The sequence below is a fragment of the Poecile atricapillus genome, chromosome 3, assembly GCF_030490865.1.
Source record: "Poecile atricapillus isolate bPoeAtr1 chromosome 3, bPoeAtr1.hap1, whole genome shotgun sequence".
Lineage (NCBI taxonomy): Eukaryota > Metazoa > Chordata > Aves > Passeriformes > Paridae > Poecile > Poecile atricapillus.
In genome coordinates this window covers 78,886,703-78,902,678 of record NC_081251.1, presented here as the reverse complement: position 1 = coordinate 78,902,678, position 15,976 = coordinate 78,886,703, and the positions used below count along the sequence as shown (strand labels likewise).

Genomic DNA, 15,976 nt, shown 5'->3' with positions numbered 1-15,976 from the left:
GACGAAAATGGTTTTGATTTTCTTGATGAGAAACAGCAGTTTTCTATAATTTCTTGGATGATTTTCCTGAGCTATTGTTTTCTAGACAAGAACTAAACTTTGTGATAAAGTACAAATTCATTGCCTGCCTAAATTGTATCTGTAAGATGCTCCAAGATGGTTGTGCTGGTTTCACTTTTCTTTTTTCATTGTAATATTGTATGTGATACAATTATGATTGTATAGATACAGTATATATTATTTTTTGACATGTGTATCAGTTCCCTCTAGTAAGTGTGCTGGTAACCAGGGCAGATTTAGTAATACAGAAGCTGTTTGAAACCTATGAGTTAGAGAAGCCTGTGGAATTTTTTATTGCAGTATCTTAAGCACCAAATGCTGCTTTGAAAATGGGGATTTCTCTCAGACCATCTAAGCAGGCCTTAGAACTCCAGGTTTTAAAAACAATTAACATTTTCTAATATGATATATTTCTTGATAATACTTTTGCCAATTGCTTGCTATCTACTTGTTGGAGAAGGGAAAGGGAGGAGATCCCTCCCAGGAATCTGTTCTGAAATGTTTTTATATCATTCCTTTAGGCAAGACTTGGAGAAATGAGACTTGGAAATTAAGCTAATTGTGATCTGCTGATCATCAGCCTGCTGACGCAGCATGGAATTCCAAAGCTAATAATTCAGTTCTTTTAAGACAGGGGTGTCTTTTTTAATAACTATTCTCTTGATGATCTCTTTCTAGAAAAGATAAGAAACAGAAGTGTTGAAAAAAATTATAATTTTCTTGAAGTCTGGTCTGAAATAAGAATTATAATTTTCTTGAAGTCTGGTCTGAAATAAGAATTTAATGAAATTTTGTTTCATGAATTCATTTCATTTCATGCAATGACTGGATATATATCTCTCACACTATTGTGTAACTTTTTCAAATAATGCTTTTCTTTAGTTACGATCTTTATTTAATTCTAAACATGCGGTAAATATTTTACTATTTGAATAAAACTCAAATCATTAGAGAAGGTTCAATTTAGTAGTAAAGTTGTGTGTGAAGACATAAAGGTTCTCTGAACTTTTATTAAGTTACTGGGCACTTTTTTTTTCAACTTGAGACAAATACTTTTGAAAATTTGAGTTTGTCATTACAAATCCATTGATCTGTGGTGCTGTACCGCAAAATATTAGTTATATTCACAATCATTACTCAGCAATAATAAAGGTCATAACTACTGCTTTTTCATGACTAGTTTGTCATATCTAGAGAAGTCATTCTTACATATCAGTGATTCTTTATGTAATACCTTAAAGTAGACTGTGGGTTTTTTGACACCATCCATGCTGGATAGATTTTATAGCTTCACATGGTGTCTCTGGTGCTACATTTACTACTACCTGAGGAAAAGTGTAATTTATTAACATTTTTTTCTGTGCTTCAGTGCCTTTTTTGAGATCAGCAGTTTTCCACAGCTGAAGTGCGTGGCTTCACTGAAAACTTGGAAAATACTTGTGGAGGTGAAATGGTTTGAATTGGATTGTAAGAAAATTAACTAAAGCAAGGACTTGAGAAGCATACTTAAGTGTAACTCCCTGAGTGAATATTGGGATGTATTTGCACTCACAATGAAAGGATCTGCCTATAGCCGTACTCACTGAGAACTTACTTTTCAAGCGTCTTTTGCAGAGAAGCAGCTTTCTGTGTATTATCAGTATCTCTGTGTCTCTATTTTCTTGTTTTCTTCCTTTGGGAAGGCTTACAGCTTATTACACTGCAAAACAGAGGGGTGAGGTTTTTTGTCAAAATCTTTATATTAAAACCATTGTTATGAAGGATATCTAACATTTCTTGTGGTCCAGTCAATTTATGCCATTGCAAGCAATTGAATTGCAAATCAGGTTCAGCCTAGGGAGGTGGAATCCTCCATATGTCTGGTTGGTTCCTTGCTGATGCCAGCAAGTTTGTGACGCCCTCACCCACTGTCTGTGAGGAAAAGGAGCACTTCCACAGAGGAGATTTCTGCCTGTGTCCTTTAGAACAGTAGACATCAAAGTTGTATGTACTGAAAGTGTTACATTTGGACATTTTCTTACAAGGATTATCCTACTTTGAAAGTATCTGTGACCTTTTCTTAGTCTGTCTATGAAAGACTTCTTCAGACAGACAGACTTCTCATAGTCTGTTTGAAGTAGGATGAATTGATGTACATATTTCTACATGTCCCTGATTTAAGCTTATTAAATCTTACACTTTGATCATATTCTTCTGAAACAGTGTAATCCTCCACAGCGTATCGTTGGTGTCCTTGTAACATGGTGCTTCTTGCATGTTTAAAAGTTGAGAATTAGGATGGGGAAAGACCTGCTGTTTCCTATCCCCTTTCAAATTAGAGAGGAAACAGTTTTAAAAGATGAGGTATCTATGAAAAGATACAGTGTCTGCTGTTTAAAATTTTTTTCATAAGAACTTTGTTTTGATGGCTGCACAAGTTATTCTTTATTATGCTTCTGTGTTTTTACAAGTATATATAATAAATAATAACATTTTTGCTATATCTTTGGAGTATATCCAAGGATTATCATGAGTGTCAGACTGCTCATAGTGAAGAGATACTAAGACCATTTGTTCTCTCCTGCCTTTTGATGTGGCTGTACTGTGAAGACTTGGAGGACCCTGTATTACATTACATAAAAATATAATCTGCAAAACAGATTTTTAGATTAAATATACAGAATATTTACTGTCTTGATGATAAGGAATTGTGGTAGGGTTCTGTATATTCTGTATATACTTGTGTGCATAAGTGCATAGTATATTCATTTTTTTGTCTATTGTACAAGATATTAGGGTGCTTAATCATAAACTGGGAGGATGGAGGCAAGTAGAAAATTAGGAATCCAGATCATGATCTTTTTTCATGAGGAAGAATAGAATTGACTTTCATGGCTTTCACAGAGGGTCATTTTGACACCTCACAGAGAGGAGATGTGAGAATCAAAACTAATTTAAGGTTATCTTTCATTTCTTCAGCTATAAACTCTTTATTGGAGAATAGCAAACATACACTTAGCTTCTAGATGAAAGTGTTAAAAAGTGCCATAACTCCAAAATTAGCAAAGTCTAGAAGCCATAGATCAAATTCTAATAAACCATAAAATCCTAACAATTAGCATGTAGCCCTGTATAAATAATGCTAAGTTTGACACAAATCTGCTGTCATGCGCAAAAGGTACCCCTGAGACTTTCATTTTCTTCTGATATTCTTGTATTCATTTCAGGTTCTTGGCTCAGTCTTTGCTTGGGAAGGAACCCAAACTTTTGAAATCCACTTTTAAACAAAGACAAAGAAATAAACAGTGTTGATGATATGTATTAATTTCTTTTATGTTTGTGTTTTTGTAGAGCATGCAGATTTACTGGGACCTTGCCCTGAAGATGAAGCCATCAGTCCTGGGGATGAGTGTATGGATGCGGTTCTAGATGAATCACTTCTTGAAACCTGTCCCATTCAATCTCCACTGCAAGTTTTTGCAGGCATGGGTGGATTGGCTCTTATTGCAGAGAGACTCCCTATGCTTTATCCTGACGTAATTCAGCAAGTGAGTGGAAAAAATAAATGTCAGAAAACATGCTGAAAGTATTTTGTTTGCTTGTTTAAGAACAGTATTTTCCTTATAATTCTCTATGGTTCAGTTTATCTTCTCAGTTATGTGGGCAAGTTACTTTAAAATAGGCAAGTGCATAACTCCACAGTCCTGCCCAGCTGTACATGTACTTCCCTGTCCATGTCAAAGACTGCCTGAGTAGCTGTGTCCTTGTGGGACCAGGGCAAGCTGCTTCTGTTATCACTAAAATATCTTGGAGGATGCAGTAAAATAAAGTTTCTAATGTACTATAAAGGCATACTTGCTTATCACTTAATTGTTCATGCAAGTGTACCCTCATAGATATTTTTATGGTTTAGTGAAATTCAGTTATCAAAGGAGATGATGTAATTTTATTATTCTAAATAACAGTATTATATTTGTTATATTTATATTAAGAAATAATATATATTATTTGTATGCTTATATATAGAATTCCTCTGGATGCACTGATAGGCATTTCAAAAGTGTCAATAGTGGCATTAGTGTGGAATTACTCCTTCGGCTTGTTCTTAGTACACATTGCTAAAAAGGGAAAAAATAACCTGTGAATTTTTCAGATTCTATTTAACTATATATTTGAAGTTTTTGGCTGATACTCCTAACAGGAAAAAATATTTACTCCCTTTGAAACTGAATTAATCATGAATTAAGGGTGCTATTCAATACCCTGACTGTAAAATCATGGCAACCAGAGGAACCCTGTAGTGAGACTGGATAGTTAGTATGAATCCTTTGTAAATAGTTTTACAAAGGCCTTCCAGGTCTAGTACCAATGCAGATCAAAAACTACAATTTAAGGAAAAGGGTTTACATAAACAGTTACTGTATCATGGATTCCAAGAGGGATAATGTATACTCTGTATTGAAGAAAACTGAACTAATTTTGTAACATGTGAAAGGTAACTTATGACCATGAGATATTTCATTCCATTTTTTTCCTTCTTTTTCTATAGTCCTGGGAACTTACTGTCTTTTCACAATTTCTTAGCTTGAGATGTATGTTTATATTCAAATACTGAAGAAGAATTCTGTGAACCATAAAAAAAATTGCATGCAGTAATACCAAACAGACTATTCTGAGTGAAGTCTGATTATTTCTCCAGACCCTTAATTATTTAATTTTACTTTTATATTTCTCCAAGTCACTGGTACTTCGGATTCTCTTAATGTGAAGATAATTGGAATCAATGCCGTAGAACATGGCTTTGACTTTAAATTAGGAATTTGGTATTCTGGATAATTTCTGTAAAGGCTTTTCATGTTGATCTTTTCCAGTTTAGATCAGTCTGGTGATAAGTACTAAAATTCAAAATATGATCAAATCAGTTCATCTGGATAGCATGAAAGCCTGAAACCTCTGTGACATTTAATTATAAGAGGGACCTCAGTGTCATAATTTCATTTAAATTGTTTGATTGTGTCTTGGAGCACTATACAGCTCCTACCTCCTTAAACTCTTGATTCCCATCATAATGTTTGACTGCACTGTCCACTAGTCATAAAACAGACTTCTCTTAAGAGTATAATAGTAATAAAACCTGCCAAATCAATCAAAAGCTCAGAAGGATCACGAGTTGCTATAAAACTGCTAAGATACGTGAAATTATTCTTAATTTTTAAAGGCATTATGATTAATTTTTCTTCTTTTTTCTTCTACTAATATGTAGTTAAAAATTAAATATTTACATTCACAGTGTTTAATGTTAAAAATATAAGGGCCATTTCTTATTTAACAGTATGGTACATAAATTAATGTTTGTATTTACTTCAGAGTAATTGTGTCTCTTATGCCTCTATATTTAAGTAACACACATTCACTGAGTATTTTAAATTGGCAAAATATGTTTGCTTGCTTGTGTAGGCATGGCTTTCTAGCACCGTATTGAAAATGCAACAAGTATGCCCTTTTCAGCCATTTTGCATGGTCCCTGTATCCTCAAATGGTACCATATTTCATATAACTTCCTTATTGTCCTCCTACATTAGATTGCATGTCTTTTGGATCCTTACTATAATGGAATTTTTTAAGGTGTTTAACTGAATGACTGCCAAATTTCTTTGTTTTTCTGTTGGTTAAGGTGAGCACTCCAGTGGTTACATCGGCCACACAGGAAAAACAGAAGGACAGTGATCAGTTTGAATGGGTTACCATTGAACAATCAGGGGAATTGGTGTATGAAGCACCAGAAACAATTGCTGCAGAACCTCCACCGATCAAGTCAACAGTCCAGACTATGTCTCCCATACCTGCACATTCTCTGGCTGCCTTTGGTTTATTTCTCCGTCTCCCGGGCTATGCTGAGGTGCTGCTAAAAGAACGGAAACATGCTCAGTGTCTGTTGAGATTGGTGTTGGGAGTTACAGATGATGGTGAAGGAAGTATGTGCTGTAATTATTACCTTTCTTTGTAGACCACAGATCATTTTACTTAAATTTATTTGCACTGTATTGCTTATATTGGGAAGTCATATCAGAATGGAAGTTTATCAGAATTGGTTTGTGCAGCAGTGTGCTGCAGGCATCTTTGATAAACTGTTGTCTCTATTAAATTCTGTCTGGCAAAGTTTCATCACAATCATCAGTATTCAAGGGTTCTCATCTCATGTCAAAGTAATGGTAAAATAAGCACTGATAAAACTTACAATGACACTGTCAAGATGACTGCATTCAGACAGAATGATAATAGAATGAGCTGGAAATGCTCAACTAATTGAGCAATTATCCTATAATTCTACAACCAAATGCAGAATAATATGGATAAGACCAAAGCTACAACAGATGTACAGTAAACCACTGAATAATATTGTTCTAGAAAAGGAGAGTAAGATATAGAGATTATGGTGATTAAATTGCCTGAACAGAAGCTCTACCTTGATGGTGTGAGTTCAAAGGGAGAAATGGGATATTCTTCAAAGAATAGACACAAGCCAGGGAAAAATTTGTTTTTTGCCGTGTCTTTGCAAATGAGCCTGGAATTCTACGTGTAGTTCTAATAGTTGTGTTTCTTACTGTTTTAAAAAACTGGAAGAAAGAGCGTGTTTTCGTACATTTAAGGCATTTCCTTTTACTGGTTATTATGTAGTGGTGTACTTGAGCAGTGTCAGGTTTACAGCTGAACTGTATGATCTTAAGGGTCTTTTCCAGCCTACACGAGTCTGTGATTATGACTTTGAAAAGAGTGCTGATTTTTCTGCAATCATCAGAAGTTAGTCTCTATTTAGCATTCTGTAGAGTGGTGTGCAGCATGGAAACTCATAAGACCAGCTGGAAAACCAAGAATCTCGTTTACCCTCCCTTCTGCTTATCTTTTTATTTCTCTGGTATTTAGGTGCAGGACAGTAGACGAGAATAAACTGGGCAGTAAAAATTCAGTCTATCTGCTTACACCCAACTGATTTGAGTGGAAAATAACTGAAGAACTATATGCAGTTGCTAGCATACTCCCAGTCCTTACTACTGCAGGCAATTTTTATATCCTTTTTCTCTCTTTTTTTTTTTTTTTTTTTTTAATAAAGAGACATTCAGAATTTGGGTTGCTTTCCTTTTTTTGTGTGTGTGCAGCCACTACTGCTACTGGAATACCATTCCAGAACATAATTTTCTTGATGGGTAGGGGCTGTTTTAATTTTCTGCCTGTGTTTATTCATATGCAGTTTGTGGCCAATAGCTCTTCTTTCTCCAATGTATTTGTTGACAGGAATTACATTCCCTCATAGCCTTTGTTTTAGCTGGACTAATCAGCCAATTTCTCTTTTCCATAAGCCAAATGTCTAAATCCAACTCTACAAAATGTGGGTTCAGTTGTAAGCATTAATCCACATTAGTTTTCTGTATAAATCATTAATGTCTTCTTTTTTTGTTTGAAACACAGCTTTTCACACATGTCATTACTTTCTTGCATAATATGAAGAGCTGCAATTATGAATTTATGGCTTGTAGAATAAAACATGGATAGAGTTGTCTGCAAAGATAAATAATGTGCAAATGTTTAGATTTTCTCTTATTTGATTTGGCTATGCCTGCAATTATAGAATTCTATCAGATGGGCTTATTTTCCAGAAGTTTTTGATTTTATTTATGAAGATGCCAGTCAGAGGACTTTTGATTCCTTCTTGTTACTACATTTGCAAAGAGTATCAGATAGATATGAATTAACACATGTGTGTGTATGTGTGTGTGTATGTAGATACATCTACACACAAATACAGACATATTTGTTTAAATCTTTGGATGATGATACAGCTGATAAACTCTTAAGAATGAGGGAGAAAATAAGATATTTAAAATGGAAAGCAAACTTCTGGACAGAGTTGGCTATTTTAAAGTATTTTCACTGTTTGAAGCATCTCCAGTTGTCACTTGTCTCTGTACGCACTGAGAAAGAATGTGAAATGTATTGTTAAATACAGGAAAAAAATTGAGACAGTTTCCCATATCTGAGTGTGTTGCATTAATAGGTCACTCCATTATTTGAAATGTGGCTTTTAAAAGAAAATTTTTGCTCATAAGCCAAAGGGGTTAAAAATTTTAAGTAATTGTAGCACAAAATTCATAGATGCAACTCATCCAATTAAAATTATATTAGTATTTCATCATGTATTCAACTTCAATAGAAACTTGGTTTGTTTCAGTGCATTAATTCACACTTAGGGCACACAAATACTGAAAAGAATCCAACATATGATAAACTACTGCTGCTTGTCAGCTGAGCTGCTATTAGCTGATCACACACACTCTTTACCTTGCTGTATTTGGAAAGACTAAAAATATATATGTATCTAAAAAAATGAGTCCGAACCAGTTTTCTCCCTGGAAATGGCAAATCAGATTTTTAAAATTAGGTTCTTGACTAAATCTATTAATAAAATCAAGAAATATTCTTTCTTCTATACTCTATTCATAATGAAATTTTAATTTGATGAGAAACATAGTATTAGATAGCTTTACTGAATGTGAATGCTTAAGTCCTTAGTAGATTTCTGTATGTTTATAAACTACTGCAGAGATTAATGGGATATATTGAACTATTGAAAGAAAATGTGGGTTTGATCTTTTTCTTCTCCAACCTAGGTCATATCCTGCAGTCTCCTTCAGCAAACGTGCTCCCAACTCTGCCCTTCCACGTGTTGCGCAGTTTGTTCAGCACGACCCCGCTGACGACTGACGATGGAGTGCTGCTGAGGCGGATGGCGCTGGAGATCGGGGCCATCCATCTTATCCTGGCTTGTCTGTCTGCCCTGAGCCACCATGCACCAAGAGTGCCCAACTCAAGTCCCAACCAGGCAGAGGTAAGGTTACCAGCTCAATCTGTACCACCCAGAAGTACTAAGAGTTTTAATATAAAAAAGAAAATAATCTCATTGCTTTCATTGTCGCTTAATTTTTGCAGACTTCAAAAATAATTGTGAAGTTCTTGATTAGGTAATTGTCCCTGCATGTTGCAAATAAACATAGTAATCATGAAAGTAGGCTCTTCATGAAAGCAGAGAAAAAAGGCTTGTCTTGAGGCATTAAGGTGTAATCGGTTTCTTTCACGGGACCTTCTTTTTCAGGTCAGGAGAGGCGTAATGCTCAATGAATGGTGGTTCTTTAACACCCATTACTTAGTATGACCTCATTACCTTATTTAGCATTCATCATCTAAACTCCCAGTTACCAACTATTTCCCTTCAAACGCTTCACAAATATAAATGAGTTGTGAAAATCAATGAATCAATGCAGTGATTTTTGTTACAATCTTTGTACTGAAATTTAAGTGAGATCTAAAGATTTTCCGTAATATTCAAGATCCCAAATTAATCTACAAAATTTGAATTTTTTCAAGGCATTTCCTGTGTTATACCAACCACTATTCAGAATATGTGTATTCTGATTTTGGTTTTAGGACTGTAAGTTACCATTTCTGTATAATGTACCAACTGTCTGTAAAAGTGTTTAAAAAAACCATTAATACTTGCCCTCTTTAGCATTTTTTTGGTAGAGGCTTGCATGAAACAGTTCCTGGTGGCTGAATATGGATTAGTACCTGCAAAATATAGGGCTGTCCGTATTTTAGCAGCTCTGATACTGATGAAGGGTTGAGCAAGCAAGAGATGAAGCTGTGCCTGAGCATAATTCACCTTAATGGCTAATCAAATTCAAGGGGAAGCTGAGAGATTCTATTTCTAATGGGGTATCAGGCTGCTGACACATTAACACCTTAGCATTTTTGCATGTTTGGATGGAAAGGGCAACCATTAATTCTTATTTCTGCTTCAGTGCTACCATGACCCCTTAAATAGCTTGTTTTCTCATAATTCATATCCAGCAAGTGATAGATGGTAACTTGAAACTAGAGATCCATCAGGCCTGCACTGAGGCTTGTATTTCTGAGGCCGGGCTCTCCCTTAAGTGCTTTAATTCAGTGCTCATGACAGTCCTCTCTAGTGTTAAAGGCACAACATGTTCATGAGTGATGTAATGAGTAATGTCTACATGAAAATAACCACACAGCTGTTTCATCACCAAGACACATTACATTCCCCATGTAAAAGTTAAAAGATTATTCCAGACTACTGTTAGTATGATACTTCACAGGTTATAATTTCTTTTACCATTGCAATCTGTTCATACATCACTTCTTTTCTTTCATAAGCAATCTTTAACAAAGTCACTGAAGAATATGTGAACAGAAAATTAAATTTTTCAGATCCATAAAACAAATATTGCGTGATGTGGTTTCCAGCTAATTGTCACTGTGTAATGAAAGTAGCAAGTCACTTGTTTAGGGTGCTAAATATGTAAATAGGAAAACATCAGTTAAAAAATGCTTATCAGAGTTTTTTCTGCATCCTTTTCACCAATGACCTGCTAAAATGAAAAGATTAGTGTAAATACTTCCACAGTACTTCATGAGGGCTAAGCAGTGTAATATTTGAGTTGCATTACTAAAATCACTGAGGCAAACCATTGCTAAAAGCTGTACAAGCACTGTTGGAAAAATGTGTTCTCAGAAAATTTTAAGGATGAGTAACTTCCTTGCTCTTACCTAGAGAGGAGGTGGTGTGTATTTTAGTGACTCAGAGATCATGTGTCAGAGCTATACATGTAACTTACTTCTCTTGCTATTTTGGAGCATGTATTCAAAATCAACAAATTCTTGAGCATCTTAATGTTTCAGTTGCATTCTCTTGATAACATTTCCACTCCCATCCCCTTCATCTCATTATGTTTTTAGACTTGACTAAGTTCTAAAATGCAATAAATACAAAGCTGTGATGTTTAGAATTATACTGATTAAGCAGCATTTTCATACCTCAAATCATTAAAGCAGTGGTAGTATCTTAAAGAAAATAACAAAAGGCTTACAGTACTGGTTAAATTGAAGAACCACTTTCAACAGTTTACTGCTGACCTTTACTAGAACTCCATATATGTTGCTGTCTTTCCTTTGGAAAGCTTTGAATTTCACTGGATCCTGATATCTTTATAAAGTTAATAAACTGGGATTACATTTGTTTGCATAACAAAGGCTTTTTAAAGATAGCACCACTAAGATGAAATAATGAAATAATTGTGATTTTCTCTTTTTTTCTTTTTTTTTTTTTTTCCACTTAGCCACAGGTGTCAAGTACACACAATACTGCATCAACAGAAGAGCAGCAGTTGTACTGGGCTAAGGGTACAGGCTTTGGAACAGGCTCTACAGCTTCAGGATGGGATGTTGAACAAGCTTTGACTAAGCAAAGGCTAGAAGAAGAGCATGTGACCTGCCTTCTACAGGTGTGCAATTATGAAATTTTGGTTAATGAGAGGCACTTAAAGCATGGACAGTGAAGCTGGGCTTTTGTCAGTCAAACAGTAATTACAATATTTCGGGAAAAAACTATTTGCAAACAACTGTCTTAATGGAAAATTATATAGATCATATTTTGAGCAAGGCTGTTTTCAGATGTCACTAGGCTGCAGCATTAAAGACCTGGGTGTGAGTTCTGAAGAGAAAGTGAGCAAGGAGGTGTTCCACTGCATTTCCCTTGTCTCTCATACCTACTAGAAAATCTCTTGTATGTCAATTACATGACAATAGTAGTTCTCCAAAAACATCTATATCTTAGTAAAACCCTGATGTCTTCCAAATACCTATGGAGAAGAAGATCCTGCATAATTGGGCTTTTCAGTCCATTATGAATTCCAACCAATCCCTGTTATCTTGGATCAATGTAGGGAATATGAGATTGTATCTAGTCATCAAAAGTCTAATTCACAGAACCCTCAGTTCGAAAGCATTAGCTAACTTGCTGGGGCTAGAGCACAAAGGAGATGAAATTTTAAAAATGCCCATACCCTGATGAAGATACCATTTTATGCTCAGTTATTTTAGTCACTATAAATTGCATGGCACAATCATCATTTCTCCTGCAAAATTACAATAAATAAAATCTGAAAACATTTTTCTATTCAAGAAAGAGGAAAATCACCAAAATTACTCTCAGCGAAACTTCCAGGCAGTATTCTGTATTCTGCCAGGGAGAGGTTTAGCTATAAATGTGATAAGTCATGAAGTAAGGAGGCATTTGCTTAGGGCACTCAGCAGTTGAAGGAAGTAGCATTTTGCTGAATGTGTCAGTCAGTTGTACAGCAGACTTTCCTTAGTCCCTGCTCTAGAAAGGTTTAGAGAAATTCTGTTTTATGGAATGTTAATAAGATGCTGCAGCAAAATACCATGGGTAAGGAGGTTAGAACAAAGAGGGAGAATGAAAGAAAAAAGACTGAAAATGTGAATTGAGTCCCTGGGACTTCAAGCACTACAGTCTGTCAGGCCTCAAAGTTACTTACTTGAGAGTACAGCTGCACAAATCAGACCCATGGAAATGCTTACATCTACAACATACAGTCAGGGCCTGTGAACTCAGCCTCAGCTGCCCCTGGGACAGCTGGGTCTGCAGTTGGGACACCATTCCCACCACTGCCAAGGGGAAGGCTGCTCTTTGTTTTCTCAGAGCCATGCTCATGAGTAGCTGTTCCTTCAGGTAACTGTTGCACTCACCGTAACTTACTGTTTCATCTGTAAACCATGAAGTCCCATCCCAAAGGAAGTTACAAAAATATTTGAAGCATTTGCAGCTGAAAAGAAGGAAGTCCTACTGCTAGTTAGTGTACTTGGTGTTCTAAAGTGAAAGGGACTGATCAGCTGCAGGTCTCAGTTGTCTGAGCTGGCAAACTCTTGCCTTGAGTAACTCCAGCAGGTTTGTCAAAATTCATATTAATTGATCTCCTGAAATAATTCAGAATTATAATTGTTATTTAATTTTATTATTAGCCAAAGTTTGAGTAATCTAATAACAGTGTAGAAATTATTCTGAGACATCTTTGGGCCTGCTGAAATAAAAACCAGAACTGAATTTGAAAAACAGTGAAGTGTTAGGGCATCTGTCTTGCGGAAAGTCAGAGTTCTTTTGAGTGAAATAAATCGTGATTAAATATTTTTGTGTATTTCAGGTTCTTGCCAGTTACATAAATCCTGCAGGGAGCACATCAAATGAAGAGACACAAACAAGCCATGAGGGGAGAGGCCAAAACAGCAGTGCTCTTCCATCCGTTCTCCTAGAGCTGCTCAGTCAATCTTGTCTCATCCCAGCAATGTCATCGTACCTCCGCAACGACTCAGGTAATGTGTCCTTGCCGCCTTCAAAATCAAAGCTGGCTAAACTTCTATCAGATCAGTTTTTGTAGAAACAACAGGTGGTTCCTGGTAGTTTCAGTACTCTTGCCAGTTTAAAATTTTACTGATGGAACATTCACTTGAGCCTTAGAAAACAAAATAAAATAGAAACATCAGAATCTTGTTGAAATGCTCGCATTTGTTGCAATATCTCTTTAAATTTGAAGTTTAGTTCTTCAGCTGTTGATTTTAAAGAAAATTGATGAAAGATATGCCTGAATTTGGTGAATGTTGTGCACAGTAGGGCAATTCTTCAATCGAAGCTTCTTTTCTTCAGGAAATACGAAAATAAGCCTCTTACCAGAATTGCAAAATATTTCAAATATATGGGAATAATTAAATTGTTGGTTTTTTTAAAGCAAATTATTTCTGTGATTTCCTCAAATTTCTCCTCATGATTTTAAAACAGAAATGCTTTGATAGTTTTCATCTGGTATGTTTTACCTTGCTGGGGAAACCATTTCCGCTTTACAAGGTGGTGTGAAGCAGTATGAATTACGCAAATGCCTGTGCGGAACTAATGACAGAATGAGCAGACTGGGTATGTGATTTATGTTCTCACTAGATGACAGGCTTTAGTATGAAGATGAGCCTTAGGTTGGATTTTTATTAAGTTACTTTGTTTATGAAGACGGATTTATTCCTTAAGTATGTGGAGGAGTTGTTCCAAATCTGAGTAATTTGGTTTTGGAGCTTTTTTTGCCTGCCCTATTTTTGGAGCAACTGATAAATGTCTTTGTCACATTATTGCAGTTCTTTGGATGCCACTTGGAGGGTGTGCTGATGTGAATTCATGAAACAATGTTATAGCTCCCTGAATTACAGCATATATTTTATGTTAGAGGTAGAAGAGAAATCATCCCTGTCTGAGGTATTTGCAAAGCTACTTGGGACTAAAACAAGAATGTGGCTCTTTTAATTTGTACTAACTCTAGGGCATTACATAATCGTGTGTGATAGAGTGGAAATAGTTCAAAAGGTCTGCTGGGGTCTTATAGTAAAAATAAAAAAAGGAAGGTCTTTGACTTACTAGTCTGCAGTTTGACACCTCATGGTAATTTTGCAATGCATTTGTTGATTCTGTTTTGCACATATTGCAATGAGGAAAATGAATCAATGATAGACCAAGCTTATTATTGCAATTGAAAATTCAGTGGAAAACAATCAAGGGAATGATAAAAGTAAAAGAGTAAAGCAGTGTCTCTAACAGATACTCATAAACTCTTCTTTGTTGAGGAAAAGGAAGAGTCATTGAAAGGCTGGCAAAAATGCCATGTTATCTAAAGGATGAAGCAGTTGGTCCTGAGTTACAGATGAATCACAGCTGCTGAAATTGCTTTTTGCTATTTTCCATAGAAGAATGCGTCTGTCTATGTAAGTCACCTTTAACTGGGAGAGAACAGTCAGATACTGATAGAAGGAGGTGAGATACGTGGCTGGTGGCGAGAAGTTCAGACTAGTGTGGCTTTCAAGGACCCTTTGTTTTCCCAAAGTTTAAAGAAAAGGCAAAGTTTCAGTGAGATGTGTTCATTTTAGGTATGTTTTCCCCTGTAGAACTGTTGTTTGTGGTTGGCAGGTGGTGTGTCTGTGCATTAACAATTAGGAAAGAGCTAGCAATATAGCAGTCAAACTGTATTAAAGCACAGCAAAACCTTGCTTTTCATAGAAAAAAATTAAAACTGCTCTTCCAGTTACAAATTCACAAAGAAAGGGGTTATTTCTATTGAATTTAGAACTTTAAAAATCTGATTGATCCAAGCAATATGAACGTTTCCTGCTGTACTTGTTCAAAAGTCTATATAACACTATAATTAACAGTGTTCTCCCAGATTTAAAAAATAATAACTCTGCAGGCTTGCATCAGTCAAGCTCGTCTTTGGAAGCACAGTAGGATAGCAGTATGAAAGAGAAATGTGCAAACAGGATGACTTCTGGAAAAAATGTCTTCTCTTTGTTAGTATTAGTTGGGAAGGAATCCCTGAAAACGCTTTGTCTTAGTGATAACAAGGCATAATTCCAGTGCAGTAATTACTGTTGAATTGAAAGGCAGACAGATAATTTTCACATTAATGAAGGCAAGTTGCATGTTATGCTGGGGTCTTGGTGTCACTGACACTGAGTGTCAGGAGACAGATAACACAAGACAGGCAGGTTGAGAAGCTCTGAAGCTATGTTACATAGGCTCTGGTACAGTGCTTGTAGAACTGAAAAATTCACTTAATGTGTTTATAGTTCAAACATTTCAAACATAGAGCTAACTTTTTTATTATTACTACTATTTTCTTTTTATTTTTTAAAATCTTAAAGGCCAATGCAATGTAGTAGAACAGATTTGAGTCTTTCCTGGTAGAGCTTTATCTAATTGCAAATTTATCTATCTTGAATAGCTGTCTCTTGTCTAGCAGGGCTGAGCAGGAGCCTAGGGAGTGTAGGAAAGGGAACAGCATTAAGGTAATGCACATGTGTATAGGATCTAATTCTTAGGCTGGTGCAGCTTCTGCTGTCAAAATGTACTTCTACGTGGAAGAAGCAGGTAACTTCATTCTTTCTGTAACATGCTGGACTGAGAAATTAGGATACTGCATATAGAATGCTAGCAGAATGTTCCTGGGTTCTGGCACCCAAACAGGAACAAGCTGTG

General features: G+C 35.8%; 1 protein-coding gene across 3 annotated transcripts in view; it reads left to right on the top strand.

Annotated features, from left to right (window-relative positions):
- BIRC6 (baculoviral IAP repeat containing 6) overlaps positions 1–15,976 on the top strand; it is a 174,208-nt gene that overhangs the window by 109,157 nt on the left and 49,075 nt on the right. For all 3 annotated transcript variants that reach the window (XM_058834201.1, XM_058834202.1, XM_058834203.1), the window contains 5 exons: positions 3,391–3,587; positions 5,714–6,014; positions 8,706–8,923; positions 11,232–11,396; positions 13,113–13,281. In XM_058834201.1, coding sequence (XP_058690184.1) covers positions 3,391–3,587; positions 5,714–6,014; positions 8,706–8,923; positions 11,232–11,396; positions 13,113–13,281 — 1,050 coding nt within the window. The remainder of the gene's footprint in view (positions 1–3,390; positions 3,588–5,713; positions 6,015–8,705; positions 8,924–11,231; positions 11,397–13,112; positions 13,282–15,976) is intronic.